Here is a 19,636-nt window from a genome sequence, read left to right as displayed (position 1 = left end):
ATGAGCAAATTAATTCTGCAGCGGAAGAGCTTGACCAGAAAGAGATGTTTGTGTCTGAATTTCACTTGTAAACATTGATGTATGAAATGAGATTCAGGTTTAATTGGCCCTGCCTCCTGCTGCGAAGCATATTACGGTTTTATTCTGCCTTAGCTCAGCCGGCACGTGGGAGCATCACGGAAAACTTGGAGGAGTTTCTCCAGCCCTGATGGCACTTGCATGGGAGACCCACAGGGAGCGTTCCTCACCTCCCTTAAATGAGATGGTGTTGATGAGATGGCGGAGAGCCTGTATCCCACCTCCATCCTCTGGGCATGGAGACTTGGGGCAAAGAGGAGACAAAAAGCCACCCGCTGTCCAGGTGCCTCTGGGATGCTGAGCCCACTGCAGCCCGAGAATGCTCCTGGGGAAAGTGGGGAGGGGTCATGGTGGGGTTGTCTTTTCCAAAAGTCATGGCTTTTCCAACACGGCCCAGAAGTCCTTGTGAGAGGAATCAAAGTGATTTTAATCAAAGCTGAGAATACACACACCTCTCCAGCTACAGAAAGCAAAGTCATGTCAGTTGGAGACCAGCAGGAGAAGGCAAAAACAGGGATGTGAACACAGATGCTCCTGGTTGGGTTTCTTTCTTTGGTTTTTTCAATTTCCAATTTTTTTTCCACCAAAAATGACCTTGCTTTGAAAAAATCCAAAATGAACATGTATTGCATCACTTTTTAGTAACACCACCTGTACGTCCAATGAGAAATCTCCCTGGGGCTTTTCCCCTTCTCCATAGCAGGCAAATCTTTATTTTGTGGTCACTCCATCATACTGGGAGGTGTCGCTGCCCCCAGCACGTTACTGGAGGCAATGGGGTTTTGGCTACACAGTAGACATGCAGGTAGGAAATCTCAATAGGAGGGAAATGGGGGAATTTGCTTCAAACTATTGAAGTTCTTGAATGTTTTCAAGAAAGAATCTGGAGGTTTTAGCCTATGTCTCGCTTTAAAGTAAAAAAGAAAGATTTTATTCCTTTCTGGTGGTGTATCCTGAGGAAATCACACAGTACTACAATTAAAATATGCTTAAACCTCCCCAGGGCAGGAAATACTTATGCCTGTTCTTTATAGTGGGGAAACTGAGGCATGGAAGTGTGAAGGGACTCATCCCAGACCCTGCAGGGCCCCAGTGGCAAAATCCCTGGGATGCAGAGAGCAGACTTGGCCCGTAACCCCTCTGGCATCCTCCCCCTGCCCGAGCATCCCCAGACCTCATACAGGGTGGGGAAAACGTGGCTCCGAGGTTGGGGCAAAACTCTCCACCTTGCATGGACCCCTCTGCTCAGCTGCTTTTGGTGACCACATGAAACAGGGCATCAAGGTGGACCAGGGGCTTGGTGGGAGCTGGGGGCTGCAAGGGAACGGTCCGTGGTCCCCAGGGTGGGGAGGGAGGCTGCTGCTCCTGCAAGGCACTTAACCCCAGCACGGGAACGGTTTGGCCCCATCCCCTGCGTCAAAGCAAGGAGCAGCTGCGGCACCGAGCCCGTCGGCACCAGTGAAAGTGGGGCAGGGAGGAGGGGAGCACAGCCACGGCATGTCCCCAGGGTCCCTTTGGGGAGCAGAACCATTGTTTCACCGCAGCTCACCCTCGCCTTTCCAGCCCCAAGCAGAGGCACAGGGCCAGCCTGAGGTCTGGGGCTCTGCAAAGACCTGGAGACCCACCTGGGCTGGGATGGACCGCAGGGTTAACTAAACCTCACGCCTCCCTTCAGCCCAAGCCCCGCTGTGGGGCTGTTTAGAGCCACATGGACACATCCTGGTCCCCTGTGTGGTTCCCTCCCCTTTCCCACCCCATCGCTCTGCCTCACATCCTCAGTGTCGAGATGAGAAATGACCTGGTCAGACCAAGGAGCAGTTACGGGACCTCCTGGGGACATGGTGAGGGGCAGGAGAAGGGCTTAAATAACCCCCGTGGTACAAAAACAGCCACGTAAAGCGACGTCTGCAGTCCATCCGGGGCTCTCCATCCATCCCCTGTTAACCCAGGGGGCTTGGCCCCACTCCAAGGGTTTTGGACCCCCCTGAGCAGCATCCCAGTATCCACATACTGGAAGGCTGACCCAGCTTCCCAAGGGATTAGCCCCATAAGCTGTCCCAGCAATGTCCTGGTGTCCAGTCACCTCAAAGCGGTGACAAACTCCAGAGGGGCAGCAACAGGACATGGGGCATTGTGTCCAGGATGGAGGCAGGGAGGCTGCTGCAACCTCTCTGGGGTCCTCCAGCTCCTCTTGCCATCCCAGCAGGTCACACCACTGGCAGGGAGGTGACAAAGAAGAGTCTCAGCTGTCCTGTCCTACATGTCTGCTCCAGCAAGTGGGACAGGAGCTTTGGTAGGGTTCCCCATAGCTGCAGTGAGTTTGTGCGTCCTCTGCAAGGCTCGTGGGTGCAAGGACCTGGCTCCTGTGCTGTGCCACATCGGGGGTCCCACGTAGGGGGGACATCGGCTCCCCCATCCCGTATAGCTGCTCATTCCCGGCTCAGACGGCCGTGGACTGCTTGATGCTGTGGAAGCTGACGCGGGTCGGGGAGGTGGGGATGGACATGGCCCGAGCCACGCGGGCGCGGATAGAGTGCTTGTCCTGCCACCGGTGCCACCGCTTCCGCACGGCTGATCGGACCTGGGGGGGTGAGACAGAGAAGGGGACATTCCGTCACCGTGTGGCTGTCCAAAGCTGTTCAGAGGCACCAGCCATCCTCTTTCTCATTGCTACCAAACCCCTGCTCAGCTCTGCAGGGGCAGGGAGGGTCCCAGGAGCCCCTGTCACCTCCCAGCCTTGTTGGATGTGGTGCCGGTGAAATGCAGCCCTTGCAGCTCTGAAGAGAGATGAACCTGACCGATGGTGCCTCTAAGCATAAAATGGAAACAAGAGGGAGAAAGAAATCTGAGCGGAGGCTCACCAGCATCTCACATCAGGTGCTGCAAGGGGCTGGGAGAGGGAAGCCACAGTCAGGGAGGTTTTATGGCTTCTTTGGTTCATGCTAGTGGCATTGCTTGGACATTAATTCCACCCTACACCAGCCCAAGCGCTTTGTGTGGCAGGTGGATGGTGCAGAAATGCCTTTTCGCTGACGGCAGCGTGGGATGATGGAGATGGGCGCTGGACACAGATGGCTGCGATGGTGCGGTCGGGTGAGCACCCACAACCCCAGCCAGCCTGGATGGGATCAAGAGATGAAGGACCACGTGGCGGGATATGTTCCTGGTTCACCAGCTAGCCCTGGTCCAGTCCCTTTTCCTCTTGCAGCAATTATTTATGATTTGGTAACGAAGCAAGCTTGTCTGGGGCAAACTCTCCTGAGTCAGCAAAGGTGCCAGGGGGTTTGGGAGGAGGCAGAGGAAGGAGCTGCCCAAATGATCGGCCCCAGGATTGACCTCTGCTCACACCTCCTTTGCTTTCTGCTCTCTGTGCTTTGGGTCAGAGCCTGGGGGATGTCCCCATCCACATGCCAGGTACCCACATGTGTACAGGGGTCACCCTGGGGAAGGATTTCCCAGGGATGGGGGACCCGGGGGCCTTCTGCTGCACCAAATCACACGGGTGCATCCCAAGAGCATCTGTTCTCAGGGGTGGATTTTCCTCCTCCAAAGGAGGAGACCGACCACAGCCGTTCCCATCTGGACACAAACTCGGTCTGCCGATGTGCCTGGAGCTGGACGTCACGCACCGACTCTGATCAGCAAATGCCTCCAGCTGTGGACCTGGGTGCCAGCACCCTCTGAGCCCTGTGCAGGGACAGAGCCTCGGGCTGAGCTGGTATCTGCTTGCAAGGAAGGGCGCAGACCCCCCCCAAGCACCCCCAGTGCTCACCTCGCTGTTCAAGAAGCAGTAGAAGACGGAGACGAAGAAGCCCTGGAAGGAGACAAGCAGCAGAGTCACCATGGAGCTACTGCCAGCAGGAACCCCCGGGTCCAGGGGCTCTGGAGCAACCCTGGGGTTTGGGGAGGGCTGGTTTTGGGAGGCGGCAGGAGTGGGACAAGGCACAGGACAGCTCCTTCACGGCCCTTGGTGAGCAAACTGGGATGGAAGCTAGTGCTGAGAACCATACCTGGAAGGACTCCAGGAAGGAGTTGAAGTAGATGAAGACGATCCTGGAGATCTCATCCTCCCCCGGGTTGACAAAGAACAGCATGTAGGTGATTCCCAGCAAGGGCAGCAGCACCAGCGTGGCCTTGACCGCTTTCCTGGGGAGAAAACATGGACCTGAGCTGCTGCCGTGCAGCCCTGGGCATGGGGACCCTCCCCATCCCATTCCCAACACCAGCATGGCAGGGAATGGTCCTGGGCAAACCAGTGACCGGGGCAGGATGGAGCAGAGTTGAGCTGTTTTCCAGTGTGGTCCCCAGGTGACCGGGCTGGTTTGAGCACTGGGCACCTTCTGTGGTTCCTCCATCCAGAAAAGGACAATGGATAGTGGAGGCCTGACCTTCAGCTGGCGTGAAATGATTGCTTGGCTGGTCTAGGGCTTGATTAAAAAGGAATAAAGGAAGGTAAAATAATTCACACCCTTCAACACGGGTTTATGAAAAACTTATCTCAGCTAATTAATTTGATATCATTTCCTGATGAGATTACAAGAGCAGTTTGTGAAAAGTAATAGCGCTGATACGAGAGGAAGGATCAGGGCTTGGCAGCTCATTCATTTGGATTAGGGGACAACAACAATGCTGAGTCAACACTTTTTGATTAAAAATCCTATTAATGAACAGATTCCAACATGAGCTGAACACAGCAAAAAATCATCCCTGGCAGGTCTGGGCTGGGCAGAGATGGGACCTGGGACCTGTGCTGCATCGCTGGCCTGGAGGAGAGCCCCAGCTACCAACACGCACTGGCAGATGGCACGGAGGAGCTGGAAATAACCGAGGACATGAGCATCTTCGGGCTGGCACACCATGGGACAGCACGTGCGTGCAGCTTCCCCAGGGGAGCAGCCATGGTAGCGAAAGATCCATCAGCTTTTTACCAAAAGCTACCATCTAAGGTGAGCAGGAGCCCTCCAGGGCTGTCCCTTGCTGGGTTTAAGCAGGACTGAACTGTTTATAACCTCCTGAACCTTCAAAAATCCAGCCATCCATGTGCTCCATCACAAAGCTCTCACTGGCCAGGATTTCTGAACAACCCCACATGCAATCCATGTGTCTCCAAAAAGCATTTGAGGTGCTCTTAGATGTCTCTCCATGCTCCCATCCCCTTGACACTTGGCTGATGGGGTTATTCTTGTCCCCCCAGTCATGCTAATGCAGTTTCGAGTCACGCTCTTACCTGTACTGTATTGTTTCTGATGTGGTTGAAGCTCGGAGCTTCGTCATGAGGATTCGGACGATGTTGAAGAGAAAGATGAAGTTGATCTGGAAGGAAGAGGGCACCTGCTTAGTGTCTGTTCCCCCAGAGTTTCCTCCTGTTTCTGCAGTGAAGGCAATGGGTCATGCCAAGGAAAATAGGAACGTTGCCTCTTGACTTGATCTACTGCCTTCCATGCGCTGGGATGGGAGTTCTGCATTTATAATTTTTTAAGCAGTTTAGCAATAAGATTTAGGAGTTTTTAGGGGGAACAGGGCACACCAAGAGATGGGGGAGGAATGGCAAGCCCTAGAGAAAGGGGTGAAATTACAAAGGCAGGTGGGGAGGAGGAATATAAAGCAGCTGAAGAGATTTTGGGAGAGTGGCTGCCATCACAGCATTGCTTGGCCACTCTCCTGGCCACCGAACCGCTAACAAGGGCACAGGAGGGTGGCCTGGGGAGCTGAGCAAAATGGACACAAATGAGAAGTGGCCTGGCTACCTGATGGGCTGGGAAATGAGAAGCAGGCTCAGTTATTCAGCGAGGCTGGTTGGTGCTGGTGATTAGTGCTCCCTTGGGTTTTCTCAGAGCTGGGCAAGGAGGGAGGAAAAGCTGCAGGACTGCGTGCATGGCTTTCCTCCTGCAAACACAGGTTGGATCCCCAGCACTGCTGCTTGCGACTTGTCACCTCTCTTTCCTTTCCCAAAAGGGCAAAGCCCCAGCAATGCTCTATATGACCCCTGGTACAAGCATTGTAGCCCAGACAGGGGCCAGGAGCAAAGTGATGAGGATCAGGCAATGGGGTTGGGGTCCCCAGGCTGCTGCGTGGCACAGCACCCACCTGCACCCCAATAGTGCCAGGACAGGGATGGAGGGACTTACTGATGCATGTGGGAGCCTGCCGATGGGAGCATCCCTATAGAATGACATCTCCGGGCTCCCTTTCTAGCCCATCCCAAGCCAGCAGGATCCGTGCACACCATTTCTCATTGTGGCTTAGGTGCCCCAATTTGCTCAAGGTACAGTTTGGGTGAAGGAAGCCAGGCTTGCAGGGTGAGCAGCATTGCTGCTGTGGGGCAGGGCTACCCTTATCCCACCTGCGGATGGGAAGGACCCTGTATTTGACAAGCAAGGTCACTTTGCTCTTACCAGAAGCACCAGGATCATGGGACCTTGGTAAATATAGTCGGTATAAACACCTGCTCGCTTCCCAAACCAGCACCTGCAAGGCAAGGACAAGTGGTGTTGGGGACATGTGGTGTCAGAGACGTGCGGTGTTGGGGACAAGCCTGAAGTGTGAGTGACCTGGATTTCCTCCTGTCCTTGTACCGTCTCTGTAAGTCACTGTCCATAGGATGAAGGCACAACTTCAGCTGCTGTAGCCGCTATGGAATAGCTTCCCCAGGAACCCAGGACAGGGAGGTACTCGGGGCTTGTGGGGGTGTTTATGGGTCCTGGATGGATGTGGGAACTGGTTATTGTAGGATAAACAGGGACAACCTTACCCACACACAGGTCATAGAACCACAGAAGGGTTTGGGTTGGAAGGGACCTTAGAGATCATCCAGTGCCACCCCCTGCCATGGGCAGGGACCCCTCCCACCAGCCCAGGTTGCCCAAAGCCTCATCCAGCCTGGCCTTGAACCCCTCCAGGGATGGGGCATCCACAGCTTCTCTGGGCACCCTGGGCCACTGCCTCACCCCCCGCACAGGAAAACATTTCTTCCTCACATCTCATCTCCATCTCCCCTCTTCCAGCTTCAAACCCTCACCCCTCGTCCTATCGCCACTCTCCCTGAGGTCCGGGTTGGCTCTGTCCCCAGTAAACCCGGCGAGGGCTCACGCAGGTCTATCCGTGTCCTGGCAGCACCTTGTTGGGTTTTGTTAAACCGGAGCTGTGCCTGCGTGCGTAGCACAGGGCTGCTGAAGTCAGAGGGCAAAACGAGCACCAAAAAACAAGACCAGCTGCCATTCACCTAAACGGCTCCTTTCAACTTCACGGTCCGTGCGATGAACTCTCAGGTGCCTGCTAAGTCCTCTATTAGCAAGTCTCTGAGAGAATGGCTCAGATGGTGGGAGTTTATAGAGCTGCTGGTAGATTAAATCCCAGCTCCATTTAGCAAACACATTGTAGGAGCTCCGGCTTAATCTTGCCTTTTCCCCCTTAAAAAAAAACCTTATTTGCCCTTTGAAGAGAAAAAAGGCAGCAGCAGGCGGCTGCAGGCAGGGCTCGTGCAGCAGAGAGCCTAAAGGTGGGATAAAAGAAAGAACAGAAGAATCTTTTCTTTTTTTCTTCCTACCCTTTCCATGTACCCTGCCTTGCGCCAGACCTTCCAGGCAGGATCCGTGCCTGCCGCAGCCTCTGGCACAACCGATCTCTGGGGAATTGGGGTAGAAAGGAGAACGAGAGCAATGAGGCTCACTTCTCGTTGTCGTAGTAGAGCTTCCCGATGGCCCAGGCGACGATGATGGGGAAGGGGATACCTGCAGGTGAACACACAGATGAGTCTCAGGGGTGCAATGTCACCACCAAATGATGCTGCAACGGGGATTTTTTTCACACAGGGTAAATCCCCAGGTGATACGGGCATGGAAAACCCATCCTCCTCCTCCTCCTGGCAGACTTTCTGCAGCTATTTGGGTGCAAGAAGACCTGGAGCAGAGGGTGGAGGTGGGCATCACCCATTGCTAGACCCCTGGGGAGCCAGGGGGTGAAGGGGAAATCCGGGTGCTTACACCAGCCGATGCAGATGAACATCCACTTGCGGAGCTTGTCTGTGGAGTAGGTGAGCACGATGGCCGTGTGCAGGTAACAGCCTTCGCCGAACATCCAGAAAAAGTTGGTGACGTGGAAGTAATTGTAGGCGGCAGTGACCAAGCGGCACCAGACCTGCCAAGGGGATTAGGAGGAGACATGGAGGGTGAGGAGCAGAGCTATTCAGAGCACAGTCTACCCGTGCCATGTCCCAAGAATGGCCATGGCTTCTTCTTCAGTGGGTCTGTGCTGCTGTGGAAAGACACAACATTACCCCAGGATACAGTGGGGAAACTGAGGCACGGAGTGACACAGACCCCAGCAGAGCTATTGAACCTGGGTTTCTCCTAAGCCTGGCTTGTCCACCACCCACGGGACAGCCCTCTTTGGCCTCTTAAGCTGCTTTGGTGGCCTCATCTCTGGGATCTTCGAGCTCCTCACACCCCCCAGCCAGGGAGAGCTGCACCTACCACGTTGCTCTCGTGCACCTCTGGGTTCATCGTGAGCTGCACCACGAACCACGTGGCGTTGCGCAGGATGAAGGCTGTGATCAGGTTCCAGTGGATGATGTTCCTCAGGCACCGGATGCTCCTGGAGAAGAGGGAACGAGGGACCATCAGAGTACAGGGGGTGTCTGGGGACTGGCCACGTGTGGGCTGGGGGACAGGGCTGTTTGTGGGGCTCACGGTCTTTGTTGGGACCCTGAGGATGAGCGGCTGGGGCCGTGCCCTGGGTGAGGTGGGCAGGACCAGGGCCAGGAGGTGGAAGGCACCAAGGAGGACTCTCTGCCTCCATAACCCACTGCTTTGAAAAAGCAGCAAGAGGAAAATAACCCAGAGATAAGTATGATCCCTCCAGACTGGGGAGCAATGGCCATGGGGGGGGTCCCTGCCCATCCCAAGGGCCATGGTGGGGGTCCATCCCCATCCCAAGGGCCATGGAGTGACCTCCCTGAGCTCGTCCCCCCATCAGGAGCACATCAGAGGGTTGGGTTGGGTTGGGTCAGGTCACTCACCGCAGGCGCATGAAGAGGACGAAGGCCACGAGGAGGGCCCCCAGCGAGACGCAGTGCCCCAGGTAGTTGATGATGACGGCGATGTGGTAATGCAGCTTGCTCTTCTTCTGATGGGGGAAAATGGGGAGGGGGTCAGCAGCAGCCCTGGGTACCACGACAAGCCCGCCTGCTCCACCACATCCCCTCCGAGAGCTGCACTGAAAATCTGGGGTCCTTTTGCAGAAAGCAACGGAAGCCCTGGTGCAGGACAGCGGAGATGTGGATGGAAGGGGACGTAGATTTTTGGATGGAGCTAATGGGGACAGGAGAGGCACCAACCTGGCCCTGCAAAGGGCTCACATCCCACCCATGCCAGGGCAGCTCATGGTTGCTGCCCCTCCATCACCCCAGCTCAGCGCTGGGACATCCCCAGCCCCTGGTCTGGGGAATCCTGCTGTAATCCAGCAATGTGACAGCTGATGTCTCAGTTCCTTCCCCATTGCCCTGGGGGCAGCTGGGAGGCTGGGATGAATTTGGGCAGAGGGAGCAGGGGATCTCGGGGAAAGTGTGAGTGATAATTAAATTAATTGATCGCTCCTGCTGTTAGGCATTCATCCAACCTGTGAATTAGCAATTAACTGAGTGAGAAAACCATTCCTGGCAAGAGATATCAGCATCTTAAATACCAGAGGTGGTTATCCACTGCAAATGAACAGCCTGTATCTCTTCTCCTCTGCTTCCAGGGGTGGCTTGACCTACTCAGGGGAGCTTGTAATTCTTGATCCCCCTTTTTTTTATCCCTTTCAGCTTCCTAAATGTCTTCTTAGTTCCACTGCCAGTAGGGAGGGATGGGGTTTGCACTGAGTGCTTGTGTTGGGAGGGAGCTGGAGGAGGGTGATGGGGCTGGAGGACATGCTGATCAGCACCCAGGAGCCCTGGGGGCAGGAGAAGTCACACTGCAAATCCTCTTGGCTTTTTAACAGGGAAGGAAACAGAATTGGCTTTATTTTTGGCAGGGAAAAATATATGCATATATGGTATATATGCTGCATGTGATCTTACAGACCGGGATGCTGCTGCACACCCAGCCTCATAGCTTCCTTGGGCCGTTCCTGGATGCTGTTGCTCTTCAGAACTCCCTTGCCTGTCCCTCACCCTCCTGCCCAGAGCTCGGCTGAGGGGCCACCGAGGTCCTACCTCTTCACTGAGGATCTCCTGGCACTGGGAATAGTTGACGCGCGCTGCCCAGCTCCCGTTAGCGAGGCACTCCCTGTAGCCATTGTCTGCAATAGAAGGTGCACACCGAAGGGTTAATGGGGCATGGGGATGGGCATAAAGATGTGACCCCATGAGAAGTTCTGTCCTGTGCGGGGGGTGAGGCAGTGGCCCAAGGTGCCCAGAGAAGCTGTGGATGCCCCATCCCTGGAGGGGTTCAAGGCCAGGCTGGATGAGGCTTTGGGCAACCTGGGCTAGTGGGAGGTGTCCCTGCCCATGGCAGGGGGTGGCACTGGGTGGGCTTTAAGGTCCCTTCCCACCCAAACCATCCTGGGATTCTGTGATTGTCACTAACGCAGGGGTCAGTGGCATCAAGCCAGTGAAATCTTCTGCTTTGAAGCCACCTCAGATGCTGCTTTGTCAGAACCAAAATCCCTGGAATGTTTCACACTCGCTCAAGGGCTTTGGGTCTGCACCAGCTCTGCCCCCCAGTTCTGGGGGACCCCGACACCTCCCGCCACTGGGATGCAGTGGGAGCAGCAGGAGTTCGACTTTCCTTTTCCCCTCCTTTGTGCAGTTTGCTGGAGCAATCATGTGCCATCCTGCCAGCGCTGTGGCCATGGAAGTATGAAGTTTTCACTTCTCTCCCTGCATTAGGAACTTTCGTGGCCTCCCAGCAAGGACAGCGAGCGGCGAGGCTAATTGGGAAGGAACGGCCACGACAGCCTCGGAGCAGTCTCCGATCAGCATCAGCACTGGGGTGATGCCAGCACCAGGGCGACGATGAGCTTCTGTAATTAATGGGAGAGACTGTGAGCCTCAGCAGGATGATGGGATGGGACAGGGATGGGGATGGCTCTCAGGCAGGCACAAGCGTGGATTAATGCAAAGAGACTCCTGCAACGGCGTGAGAGGCACCACAAAGCAGGAGCCGTATGCATGCAGTCTTCTGCTGCTGCAGAAACGTGTAGGATGGAAAAATTGATGTTTTCCTGGGGGAAGCAAGATGTTTCTTTCATCAAAAGCAGCGCTTGGGTGGTCAGAAACTCAACCATGTGCTAGGAATGGCTTTGGGCACTTTTCAAGTGTCTTTGCTTCGTCCCCTGCTCCCAGTACATCATTGGCAGTGACAATGCTGTCACCCGTGCCAGGAGGGGGATGAGCCACAAGGTCCCCCCATCCTTGCTCAGCTGGGGGCTGTGAACCTCTGTGCCACCTCCAACGGCCGGGCAGGCTCACTCCTCTTCCCCTGTCCCCATGATGGGGACATCAACCCTCTCCCCCTTCCTGGTGGCATGTCCAGGAGAACCTGCTTTATGCCACTGCTGTGAAACCACCCTTCCAAAAATTGGGATATGAGGATTTTTTTTCTTTTTTTACTGGACATATCCCACAGAGCACCCCCAATGAGCTCTGTACCCAGAGCTCTGTACCACATCCCCCCAGTGCTGCCCATCTTACTGGTGGTGTTGTACCGCACGCCGTAGAAATATTCGGGGCAGGGGCGAGCCACCAGCTGTCCCACCGCGCTCCGGGGCCAACACGTGCCGATCAGGTCTACTGAGGCATTGCACTGGGGACCTGCGGGGAAGAAGGGCAGAGGGTTAGTGGAGGTCTCTGGGCCACTGTGGGCCACCTCCTGGCGGCTGAAGGGTCAAGGTTTGCCTGGAGAGGTGGGGCTGTGGCCATGGTTGAACCAATGGTTTGCTGCAGGCTCAACCCCCAGAAGACCCTCATGGTAGACACCGAATGGGGTCTGTGCCAAGACTCCCCAAGGGCTGGTTGATCCATCCTGGCCATGACCATCACCTTGGTCCTGTCTGTGAACCTGGGTTAAGCCCAGTTCTGGCACAAGCCTGATTTTCTGACCCAGCTTCTCAAGTCAGCTTGAGGTTCCCTGGCTCTGGTCTTCCAGCCTTGCTCCCTTCTTCAACCATGACTTTGACATCCAGCCCTGCAACGGCCAGCAAGAAGCCAGATTTTCCCTTTCCCAGTCGCAGCCTGGTGCTGGTGGGATGCTCCTCAGAGCCCCTCCAACCCTCTCACACCCCCCAGCTGCAAGATCTCCTTCCCAGCCATTCCCGTTGGTCTCTTCCAGCCTTTCCTGAGAAAAAAAAGCTCTGAGTCTGCTGCTGTGATTTCAGATCTCAAGCAGGACTCGTGTGCTTTTCCCAGCTACACAAGCGTGCTAACGCAGGCACTAGGTAGGCCAGATTGCAGGCTTTTTTATGTATCATTTGTGTATATTTAGAACAACATGTACTGTAGCTAAATATGTCCCAGCTACATCTCCAAGCGAGGTAGGAAGCCCAAGGACTGTATTATCCATATAACACAATCCCTGACAGGCAGCAGATGGATGGGAGCAGACCCTGGGATGGGACAGAATTCCATGCAAACCACTCCTGGGTACCGGAGATGTTTGTGCTGCCGGAGCAGAGACAGACATTGCCATTTCCTAAAGCAAACCGCCCCGATTCGCAGCTCTCTGGGTGTGAGAACACAGCGTTTCCTCTCCACCCAGACTCGACGGCTGTTATTTGAATGCTTTTCCCGAGACTTTCTGTGGATAGAGCTGGTTAAAGAGCGACTGAACAGAAAAAACAAAAATATTTTGTTATTAATATGATGAAATTTTTCATGGGGGAATATTTGCTTTCATTGATGATCTGAAAAAAATTGGCTCCTTGGTTTCTTGGGATGTTCTCAGAGCAAATTTTCAGTGCAAAGAAAAGGAGGGTTTTCTTCAAATGTCCCTGCAAGGGAAAACAACTTCCGAGCGTGTGAGCTAGGGAAGCATCACAGCGTGATGAGCGTTACCTTCCGCCTTCCATAGCTGGTAGTGAGAAATTAATTTTAACAATGACCTTTGCTTTTAGCTGTGCTAATGTGTACGGTTGCTGGGGCAACCTTCCCTTTAAGTTAACTGTTCTAAGTCTGTATTTCTTAGGAAACAAGGTGCATTTAATCACGCGTGGTGTGCGTTGTCTGTGCTTATCTGCATTCATTAGCATTTGTTGAGCTCCTTAGTTGTTTTGACCTAAATTTGACAGACAAAAAGAGGGTCACAGAAAATGAAGTCGCTGTTTAAAATTTTATTATAATATTCATTTAGGTAGAGAAGAGACAACTGGTAATTGCTTTAACTAAGGACAAAGTTACATTGCAAGTGCTCTCCGTTAGCCACCTGGGAATCCAACCAGGTGAGAAACCACTTGAATATCTGGAGTAGGAAAAGCTTTGCTTGGAATAACCCAGCGCAGAAAAATGGGGCTTGCACAGTGCTGATGCCCAGAGCAGCTCATGCAGTTGTTGAAAACCCTCCTGCTGGGGCTGACCACAAACTCCACGTTCTCCCCATCCCCTCGTGCCTCCGTTTCCCTCCTGCATCCCAGAGGCTGTGCTGGGGCACAGACACAGGCTGCTCAGGGAGGATAAGCAGCAAGACTCAGCAAACGAAAGTCTGCAGAGCCAGAGAGCGGCAGCAACAGTACTGTGCATCAATAAATGAAAAACCACAGCAATGCAGTTAATAACCAAACCCAAGATAAATTCACAGAAATTACGTGGTCAGCCAAAGGTGGCATTGATCTGTTATACATCTGCTCAAGTCTGGATTTAGTATCTCCACATTTCTCCAAGGCACGCGATGTAAAGCTGCTTCGTGCTCTCGTTGAAGTGCTACGACCACCCACTTGATGAGAAACCAAGTGGATGGTCTTGCGGTCCCACCGCGGCAGGGATGCGGGTGAAGGTGGAGCAGCATCACCAGGACCTCAGCCCCCTCCTCATCCTGGGGGTCGGGGTTGTGGTGTGGGGTGACATTGGGGCTTGAAGGCTGAGCAGAGGTCAGGCTCAGCCAGGCTGCAGGATGCTCCTGGGACTTCACCCCGTGCACTGCAGGCTTTGCCCCAGCACCGCTGCAGGCAGCATTTTGAGGTCTGTCCCACCAGATTTTAATCTAGTGGGTGGCTGTAATATTTTTCCCGGGCTCGCACTGAGAAATTGTGGATGAAGAAAAGCTGTAGAAAGCAGATGCTGCTCTTTCTGCTCTCTCCAGCATATAACAAGAAAAAAAAATAAATCTTCTGCTGGGGAAGGGTTAAGGAAAACAGCAAAGGCAAAGAGTGCCGTGGGCTGCGACGTCCAGTTTGCCCAGCACTACGGTCTGCTCCAGCTGCTCCCCAGCGGCACGCGGCTCCCGGCATTTACAGCACTGTTTAGCATGGAAATTATATGTATCAGTGCTAAATGCTCTTGTATCTGCTTTGCAGCCCATCCGTATTTGCAGGGGGATTATTCTCCTGGGTTCTGCAGATTTCTGCTCCAGCTTTCTCAGCACCGCTGGCTGCACAGACACGGTTTTGGTCTTTGCAGCTTTCCAGCAAGAAAGGTCAATGGATTTCCTACCTACACCCAGCCCCCCCGATTCAGATCCCTCCCACGCAGCAACACAGCATTTGGGTAGGAAGGAGCTGGTCCTGGTTTGAGATGGGGAATGTGGCACAGGGGAAGTCACTCAAATCCCTTCTCACCCTCTTGCCTTTTGGGTTGTGCTGTTTTGAAGCAATATAAAGCATTTCCTTTCTTCCGAAATAAAAAAAGTGCCTGTCCAGGGACTGACACTGAGACAACTATATCACAATAACTGCCTCAGGATAACGATAGCAATATCCCTCCTGTTTATAGAAAACATGCTTCTCCAGCCTGTTCCCAGCGCTCGCAGAGGCCCCTGAGATGGCTCCAAGCTCAAGCCAGGCAACGATGAGCAGCCTGGCAGGGCACGGCCCCCCAGGCCCATCTTATCTGCCAAAAAAATTTTGAGCAAACTTAAAGAGGATGGAGCACGTTCATCCTGGGCCAGTACCACCAGACGCGTGGCCACGGTGCTCTGGAGCTGATGCCAGGAGGTCTGAAGCGTTATTGTACCATCAAACCAAGGCGAGGGTGGGATGAAGATGACTCAAGCAAAGGTTGTGCTGACAAAACCATGCCAGTAACCACATCCTCATCTCACAGCCGGCAAAGCATTGCACGCATGCAGCGTTCCAGCTTGCTGCCGTGCCTCCAGCATCACTACGGCTGCTCAAAGAGCGAAGCAATGCAGAGGGGCCAGGGGAGACAATGGGAATCTGAATGACAGCTCGTTGCTGTGCTCGGGAGTGACGCGGTTATTTATCTGGGGTGTCTCGGGAGGCTAAGAGCTGAAAGGTATTAGCTCCTATCTCTACCAGTCCTGAGCTCTTACTCAACCGCAATTATCTCTGTCCACCACGGATGTCCTCAGTGACCAGGCTGCTGCCGCTGCCTCTCAAGCAGGCTGAAGCCTCCGGCTCCTTGAGGGTGTCCCTGCTGCAGCATTTGCCTTTGGTAACCAGGCTTCACCTCCACATCTCATCAAAACGCACTTGCTGCGGCCAGAATGCAAAAGCTCATTTGTCCCTCTGGGGCAGGAGCCATTTCACACCTTATTGCCCCAAAGGAAGGGCTGTTGGGGGGGATGCTCTTACGTGAAGGCTCTGGTGTACCTAGGAGGGGAAACCAGCTGCGGAGCCACCCGGGTGCTAAATGCTTGAGTAACGCCTTGAGGCATCGAGGGAAATGGCACTGGGGGACAATTTATGTGAACACGGGATTGGTGCTGGGGTGGCAGAGCTGCTTGCCTTCCCTCTGAGCCAGGGCTGGGGACTCAACGTGGCTGGGAGCCACTGTGAGTATCTCCAGAAACCTCACAATCCCTGCTCACACCCTACCTCCACTTTCTGTTTATCTCTGCAAGAGTCCAGTCCTTGAAAAATCCCCAGCAATCCTCCCAAGCATTCAAGTTCCATGATCTTTAATGTAAAATAATTACACAGGCTAATTAAGCGTTATGATAGCAAAGTGTCTTAGTAATGAGTTTTCGGCTTGTTGTTATTCACCATCACCCCTTGGGTCTTCGCTGCTATTCTGGAGAAGAATAAATAGGAGGCATCGAATCTAGCTTCTGCCATTGGTATTTGATGCATCTGCTCAATGTCGTCACATAAGACTGATCCACGTATGTATATGTGGAGCATATAGATTTATTGCATATATAATGCAGTGGGTTGGGTTTGGGATATATCTTGTTCTCCTGACATGCCCTGGGTTTGGAGTTGTGTTATTCCCAACAGAGATTTCCTAGCAGAGATTTCTAATTTGGCTACAACCAGAGAAGCTGGCAGCGATTTTACTGCATCCAGCCCAAGGTGCCGTTTAACTGCCGGAGCTGCCGCTCACGCCGAGATGTGCCAGGACACTGTCCCCTACCAGAAAACCTCTTCACCTTCCCTCCTCCACTGCAATAGCATCTATGAATATAAACAAGTTTCCATTGACATCCCTGTTTCCTCGATGACGGAGGAGAATAGCTTTATTGATACAAATATTTTTCCAGATAGGTGAGTTCAAACATTTCGGTCCCAAACCTGTCCCAGTATCATCGCTCTCCCTCGGTGCTCAGTCCCCACCAGGACTCCTTGCTGCCTTTTTAGCCCCTGCTCAGCTCCTTTGTTCGTATTTCTGCCTCGGTGGGAGAGATGCCAAGGAGGCTGAAGGGAGAAGAGGCGCTGATGTTGTTAATTTGACCTTTATGAATTTAAATCCCCGTTTCTCCCCAGGGGAGTCAGGGAGTGAATGAAACGGCAGCGGCGGGAGAAGCGACTGCGGGAGCAGCGTCAGCGCTTTGGGGAGCCGAGCTGCAGCGGGTGGGAAGCCTCGTGGTCACACTGTCACCCGCTGCGAAACGTGTTTCCAAACCTGTCTGATAAAGCGCCGGTGGAGGAAATGCGCTCATCGCTCACCGCTCTCCTGTGCTTCTCAGCCACAGGCTTTCGCTGTATCTGGACCAACTTGATTTGCTTTATTTAAATGCAAAGCTACGCTCCCTTCCCCTCCTTGAAAAAAGCCTCAGTTTAAAAAAAAAAAAAAAAGCATTTCTGTTCAGTTCTGCCCTAACTTTGGTGTCATTTTCCTTTGCTTCAGGTGAACTTGCAGTGGCAGGAAACATTTCTGTCCTGGGAAGGAATCAGCCGTGCTCCCCTCTCTCTGAGCACGCACACAGGACTGAGGATAATGATTTTTATTGCAATAACAGTTTAACAGCTTAAAGGAGTGAATCGTGCAGCCAGGACCAGCCAGGGCTATTAGCCATTGGGTGCCAACACCTTGGGCTGATCCAGACTTAAATGCTACGAACGGCAAAACAACCCCGTGAGCGCCCTGGGCTCGCTCCGCTCGAGTGCTTTCTGCTGGGCTGCTTTGGAAAAGCTTCACCGATGAATTAGGAAGAGGCTTTCCCATCTGCTCAGATTCCCCCCTCTTCCCCAGGGAAGTGCCACGATGGGAAGCGGTCCCACAGCTGCAGGGGGATGCTTTGCCCCGGTGGCTGAAATGACCTTGTCTGTCCCCGAAGGGCTTTGTGGCAGCACAAGGCGAGAAGCAGCTGTGCACAGACCCTGGGGGAGCTGAAATCACCAGGAAACAAATTCATGGTCTGAAGCAATCTGCAGGCTGGGAGCCCTCAGGACAGGCACTTATCCACCCTGGATGAGGGGTGCTGATCCTCACTGCACTCCCTTTCTAGCTCATCTGGGAATTGCTTGGCTTCCAGATGTTTGGGGGTGCAGCTGATCTGACTTTCCTAAAGCACCACATTGACCTCAAGTCCAGCCTGATATGATTTCTCCCCAGAGGAGAGAATATTCATGCTACCAAGGAAAGCAGCATTTCTGATGGGGAGGCCAGCTGTGTGTGGATGCACCCACCCCATGAGCCCGGCAAGCATCACCCCGGGGTCTCTCTCCACCACGCTGCTGGGAGCAGAGACCTTTCCAGCTCGGTGCATGCGCCTTGGACAGCGCTGGCACCCTGGTGATATCCCTGTCCAGCCGTGAATCCTCATTAAAAAGTGTGAGATTAAATACTGAGGGGACTGGTGACCTGAGAGAGGAGGAGAGCCCACGCTGGGCTATTTTTTGGAAGAAGGATGCTGTGCATCCAGCCGAGCTGCGCGCTGGGGGACCGCTGGGCTCCCGTTATATCGACATGTGCCATTTCCCAAGGGTTATGCAGATATTAACAAATTAAATCTCCCGGCCTCACTGCAATTCTCATTAGCGTCATCCTAACAACTCTCCGTGTTAAATAGCCTCAAAACAAAGTTTCCAGTTTTGTAAATAGCCCTCCCTAGGAATCGCTGCCTGACTCAGGCAGGGCTTAAATGGACCCCAAGGATGAGGGCTGGCGCTGAGCTCCACTTACCAAGCAGCAGACACCAGACAATTCGTTTTCATCTCCCCTTCTTGTTCTAAGCCCCTTTCCCAAGCTGGAAGCAGCTCTCCCATGTGCCAGCCCCATCCCAAATTAATGAGTTACTCAGGGATAACAGTTCGGATGCACGGAGGCACCGGAGATTTTGCAAATCTGAAGCCTGGCATTTTGTGTTCCCCTGTCCCAGGGTGATGGGAACAGAGGTGAGCTAAATCCTGCTGGGATCCACGCTAATAAATCCCTCCTGAGCAAAGCCCAAGCCTTGCAGAAAGCAGCACCCACTGCTTGAGGGTGGTGACAATTGCAGGGGACATCCATCAGCAGTGCCACTGCAGAAATTCTGCCCTGTCTCTTCCCTCTCCCCTGGGCTCAGGAGGTCCCAGCAGCGGGTGACAAAAGCCCTAAGCCAAGCCCAAGGAGGTTGTAGGACCAGCCTGCTGCCCTGGGTCGTGCCACACGGCTCTCCCTCGGCTTTCTGCCTCCGTTTCTCGGGCTGGGGATGCTCTGGTGATTCTCCTTGCAGGGCTGCGGTGCCCTGGGCTCTGCCAGGCACTGAGTCAGCTGGTGCCAAGCTGTAATTATTTTTTAAAAAGGAGTTTTTAACGCTGCTGCTAATGGGAGCCATGTGGCGGGCAGCCATCCGTCAGCACCGGGCTTCCGCAGCCATCCATCACCCTGCGCTGCTCCGAGCAGCAGGGACGGGGGCAGGCTGGGCGACTGCTCGGATGCTGCTCTGGGCTTTAGTCAGTCGTGGGAAAATGAACTCTGCAGCATCCCTGAGCTGGGGAGGACTTTTTTCCCTGTCCCTGTGAGCTCATCTTGTTTCCCTCAGCCACCTTTCCTCCCTCAAAACCTGTCACTGACCCAGACTTGTCACTGCTGAGGTGACATCCCAGTCACGCCTTCAATAGAAGCTATAAACCAGTTTTGGCACAAATATGGCTTGGGCCTGACCCAGCTGGATGTAAACCCATGTACGGGTGTTGAGTAGGAGCGAGATGCCCGTGACCCAGCTGGTGTCACCCATGTTGCCTGAGCCCTGGCCACAACCATCTC

The 19,636-nt window shown here is 53.8% G+C and overlaps 1 protein-coding gene across 1 annotated transcript in view; it reads right to left on the bottom strand.

Annotated features, from left to right (window-relative positions):
• Nucleotides 1–2,518: 2,518 nt before the first annotated feature.
• Nucleotides 2,519–19,636, bottom strand: part of CRHR1 (corticotropin releasing hormone receptor 1) — a 26,030-nt gene continuing 8,912 nt past the window's right edge. Inside the window, exons 3-13 of the mRNA XM_010086555.1 lie at nucleotides 11,750–11,869; nucleotides 10,271–10,356; nucleotides 9,095–9,201; nucleotides 8,550–8,670; nucleotides 8,061–8,214; nucleotides 7,748–7,808; nucleotides 6,474–6,546; nucleotides 5,306–5,391; nucleotides 4,089–4,224; nucleotides 3,851–3,892; nucleotides 2,519–2,659 (exon numbers count right to left, since the gene is read on the bottom strand). Coding sequence (XP_010084857.1) covers nucleotides 2,519–2,659; nucleotides 3,851–3,892; nucleotides 4,089–4,224; nucleotides 5,306–5,391; nucleotides 6,474–6,546; nucleotides 7,748–7,808; nucleotides 8,061–8,214; nucleotides 8,550–8,670; nucleotides 9,095–9,201; nucleotides 10,271–10,356; nucleotides 11,750–11,869 — 1,127 coding nt within the window. The remainder of the gene's footprint in view (nucleotides 2,660–3,850; nucleotides 3,893–4,088; nucleotides 4,225–5,305; nucleotides 5,392–6,473; nucleotides 6,547–7,747; nucleotides 7,809–8,060; nucleotides 8,215–8,549; nucleotides 8,671–9,094; nucleotides 9,202–10,270; nucleotides 10,357–11,749; nucleotides 11,870–19,636) is intronic.

Source organism: Pterocles gutturalis, unplaced genomic scaffold (genome assembly GCF_000699245.1).
Source record: "Pterocles gutturalis isolate BGI_N339 unplaced genomic scaffold, ASM69924v1 scaffold10816, whole genome shotgun sequence".
NCBI classification, from domain to species: domain Eukaryota; kingdom Metazoa; phylum Chordata; class Aves; order Pterocliformes; family Pteroclidae; genus Pterocles; species Pterocles gutturalis.
The sequence above is the reverse complement of the archived record's forward strand: the minus strand, read 5'-3'. Positions and strand labels throughout refer to the sequence as shown.